The 4,150-nt window shown below is 40.3% G+C and overlaps 1 gene segment (V, D, J or C); it reads right to left on the reverse strand.

The window, feature by feature from the left end:
• Nucleotides 1-2,468: 2,468 nt before the first annotated feature.
• Nucleotides 2,469-2,964, reverse strand: LOC103581262. The segment is given in 2 exon segments: nucleotides 2,469-2,791; nucleotides 2,916-2,964. Coding segments are annotated over 2 exon segments (372 nt in total).
• Nucleotides 2,965-4,150: the final 1,186 nt, after the last annotated feature.

The raw sequence follows: 4,150 nt of genomic DNA on the forward strand, positions 1-4,150 counted from the left end.
CTTAAACCATATAATTAACATAATATTTTTTACCTATGCATAGTTTGCATATATATATATACCTAAACAATCTTATTTAAACATGCATATATGTTTACATATGTATATACAGACAATAATTTGCTCAATATTAATATATGCACTGATAAGTATGGCATATACTTACATGCATATTTTTATATAATTATGATTAAATTTACTATTTTGATTCAAAAATTATTTAGTTTTTTTCTTCTTTAATCATTTCTTAATATCTTTACTAATGAATTTTTAAATATTTATATCTATGCTATCAACTTTGATAAAGTACATCTATATGGGTGGATGTAAACATTGTACTCGTCAGCTTTTGCATAATAATTATTGGTGACCAAACCACTCACAACTGAGTGGCTTATAGTAGGAAGCATTTATTTCCATGTTTACAGATGCCCATGTTAACAATGATCCCACTGATAAAGGCAGGGCTCAGCTGGATGATTCTGCTGCAGGGTGCTGCACTTGTCTCCATCCTATGGATTACGTTTGATCTGGGGCCACAGCTGAAGTGCAGTGAGGACCCATGGCGCAACATTCTGATGAAAAATGGCAGTAACAAAGCCCCAGAATCAAGCTGCACAGTATCAAAAGTTAAAATTACAGAAAAATTAGTTTAAAAATCTCACTTAGCCTTTATTTGCGATTCTAGAATTGGGCAAAACCACATTCTATGAAACAGAATGAGTGTTCTGATGAGCTGTAAAGAGGTGGTTGGTTTCGTAGAAAGTAAAAAGGTGAGGAAAGCAGAAACAGAGAACAGAAAGTGGATTTTTAGTTTCAAAGTTACTCTCCTAGTAAAGGTGAAAGCAGAGGAAACTTTCGTATAAAGGGTAGGTAAGCTACTTAGACTCAGCTTGGTGATGAGGAACTTTAGCATGAGGAACTCCATTTTGGTTTGATCTGCTGAGCTCTTCATGCAGGAGCTCAGTCCAAACAAATGACCTCCTATAAACTTTAACAACAGGCATATTTAAATCCAGTAATCTCTAACACCAGTGCACAAATCTCAATTTTTTTGTATTCATCTTGGTAATTCCTATAGTTTCTAAAATCATTTGTTCCATTTTTTATCAAGCTATTTGATCATTCAATAGGCAAATAATTATGTTTTCAACCTTTAATCTTAAAAATGTTTCCAATGTAATTTTGCATTTATTGGAAAATAAAGCTGGGTGAGTTTCCAACAAGCAGCTTTTAAGAAATTTCTGAAATGGTCAAAATAGGAAAAAAATTCTAAAAGAACAAAATATGTTTTAGCTGAAGTAAATATCCCCTAAAACATAGCATCTTACACCTTTGATAAAACCCCTGCTATCCCGTTACAATGCAAATTCTCCTTCAGTTGGTCTTAGCTGGGTCTGCTGTGTTGATATGTAACAAGCTCACAGTGATCTCAATGATGTTGCTGACTTCAGGACAGAGTTTGAGTAGCAGGCTTTTCTATGTAAAAGAAAAATAACATCACATGCACATTTTATATTTTGTTTGTGTTTTCTTATTAGCCAGGATAGACTTTTTATTTGTTTTTCAAACAATTTTTATGTATTTCATGCAAGTTCCTCATTGTTCTGTGTCCTTTAGGATTTAAGTAAGTTTTGTTGCTATGATCCCATACTTGCTGATAATACTAAGAAGCACATCTGAGTGTATTTTAGTTCAATCGCTAACTAAAAAAAATTCTAAGATTTGAAGAGATAGTGACCATATTGAGAAGTCAGCTATTGATTCCCCAATATCAGCATAATTTCTAGAAGCACATTTCTCAAAACCACTTTCCCTTCTTTGGTTTTCTGTAGAGTTGCTCAATGAGGTGAGCTCCATGAGATTAGAGAATCAAAAGAGGAGAACCCAGTTCTTTCCGTCAGCACCTTTAGCCAGACACAAGGACAGAGGTGAGGATTGGAGAGTCACGTGGTGAGGCTCTGCAGGCAGCTGAGAGCATCAGCACCCCCATGCCTGGGCTTCCCAGACAGGACTGAGGAGCCGACACCTTCAGTGGCAGGTGCGCTGTGGCTGCTGGGGGAGCACCAGAGTATGCCCTGTGTCTAGGATCAGCTTTCCTTACTTGCACACCTCGTGCTCTGTAAGATTGTGGTGTAGACTCTAATTCCCTCTATTTAAACAATTCTTGCTTGGAGTATCCAGAGTGACTTCTCTACTGCTGTTTGAATCCCAACTGCTGCTGTAACTCAGACTTATCAGTGTATAAACTCTGTCCTTAATGAAATCAAGAGAGACATTTTCAAGTGTGTGGTGTGGAGCAGAGGAGGAGAAAGAGAATTAGGCTGCAGAAGAGCCTTCCTGGTCCCTTCTATCACAACCTAAAAATGACCTTCAAAGTGTGCCTGCTTCTCAGAAATGCTCTCAGCAGATGAAGGAACCAGAAGAAGCAGATGGGGCAGCCTCACACATCTGCTACCCTGTGGGGTTTATGTTATGACTTGTAACACTGTGGGAGGGTTATTATAAAACTGTTGACAATAATAAGTTGCAATATCTTCAGCCTCCAGGCTGCTGACGGTGAGAGTGAAATCTGTCCCAGATCTACTGTCACTGAACCTCGAGGAGACCCCAGTGTACAAACTTGATGCTGCATAGATTAGAAGCTTAGGAGCTTTTCCTGGTTTCTGCTGATACCAGCTTAATGAACTGCCAATGCTCTGACTGGCCTGGCAAGCGATGGCGACTGAGTCTCCTACAGATGCAGACAGGGAGGATGGAGACTGTGTTATCTGGATGTCACATCTGGCACCTGAGATTGGAAATACAAAGACAAATATCCACATAATTAACCATGTTACAAGAGGACTTCCCTGAAGAGCGAGGCAGCACTGACCACACTGGTTGTGTAAATTCCTGGTGTTCTTTCTCCTTACCTGGGAGCCAGAGCAGCAGGAGCCCCAGGAGCTGAATGGGCGCCCTCATGTCTGTGCTGTGTCCTGACTGGGACTGACTCCTGCACAAGGTTTGAGCAGCCTATGAATAAGTCTTCAGGACAGTGGGCTGTGCTCTGGGAGCTTGCAAATCACAGGTGCTGGGGCAGGGTTGGGCACAGCAGCAGGGCTGACTCATCTCAGTAACACCACAGGCGAGTGTCTGCAGGTGTGCCCCGTCAGAACAGGTCAGCTCAGAAGATGGTGTTTCTATCTTGGGGATGATATTATTACAAAAGATATTTTTGAGACAATTGTCAATGTTTGAAATGGACCTAATGACTTGAGAGAAAAAAGTATTTTATAGTGTTTTGGAGATTCCTTAGGAGATTTTTTTTTTTTTTTTTTTGTAGAGAATACTTAGTAAANAGGGATTTATGTGCTTTGGTGATTATCTCATTGTTTTTCTTTATACATCACATAGCTTAGTTTTATGACTCCTATTGATCATAAATTGCTTGAACTATTTTAAGTTATACATGCTTAGATGAAGTTTATCGAGTAGCCAGTTTGTTTACGTTTTCACTGCAATTGATTAACCATCTGTTTTTCTTCTGTAACTTTCTTGTCTTTATAACAAAAGCTGAAGCAAAAACTGACTCAGGGCTGTGACTAGTCTCTCCTCTCTTGATGGAGTTTCCTTGGTGCAGTCCCTTCGGGATTATCATTGCTCTTAATATCAGGGCATTGAGTAATCTTTTGTATCTCTGTCTCTCCACGAGAGGTGACAGCTGTCTTCTAAAGACCATGTCTGTGCCTCACTGCTATCTCTGAAGCTGAGGAAGGCAGTGCTGTCTGTGCACACAGCAGACCACAGGCCTGGAATGGGCATCCTCTGGGACAGCCCTCAATCACTGATGACAGGAGGGGTGTGCACATACCGCAGCTCCCTCAGACTTCACGGGGAATAGCTGGAGGAATTTTCCTGTGTATCCACATGGACCTGAGGAACAGTCCTCCTCGGTGCTGGCTGACTTGCTGATGTTCCTTTCTCTGTCCATCTTCTCTTCCCTGTCTCTCTTTTCTTCTTCTCTCCTAGTGATTCCTGCTCCTTGTGAATATAATGCCTGCAGGGGAATCCTTGCCACTGGTGGACCCAACCTAAGGCAGTGGACCAATTTTTACTCTCAAAGGGTCTAAATTCTTTCCACTTCTTCTCGATGTGTAAGAAAATTTAG

The sequence above is a fragment of the Galeopterus variegatus genome, unplaced genomic scaffold, assembly GCF_000696425.1.
Source record: "Galeopterus variegatus unplaced genomic scaffold, G_variegatus-3.0.2 Scaffold12690, whole genome shotgun sequence".
NCBI lineage: Eukaryota > Metazoa > Chordata > Mammalia > Dermoptera > Cynocephalidae > Galeopterus > Galeopterus variegatus.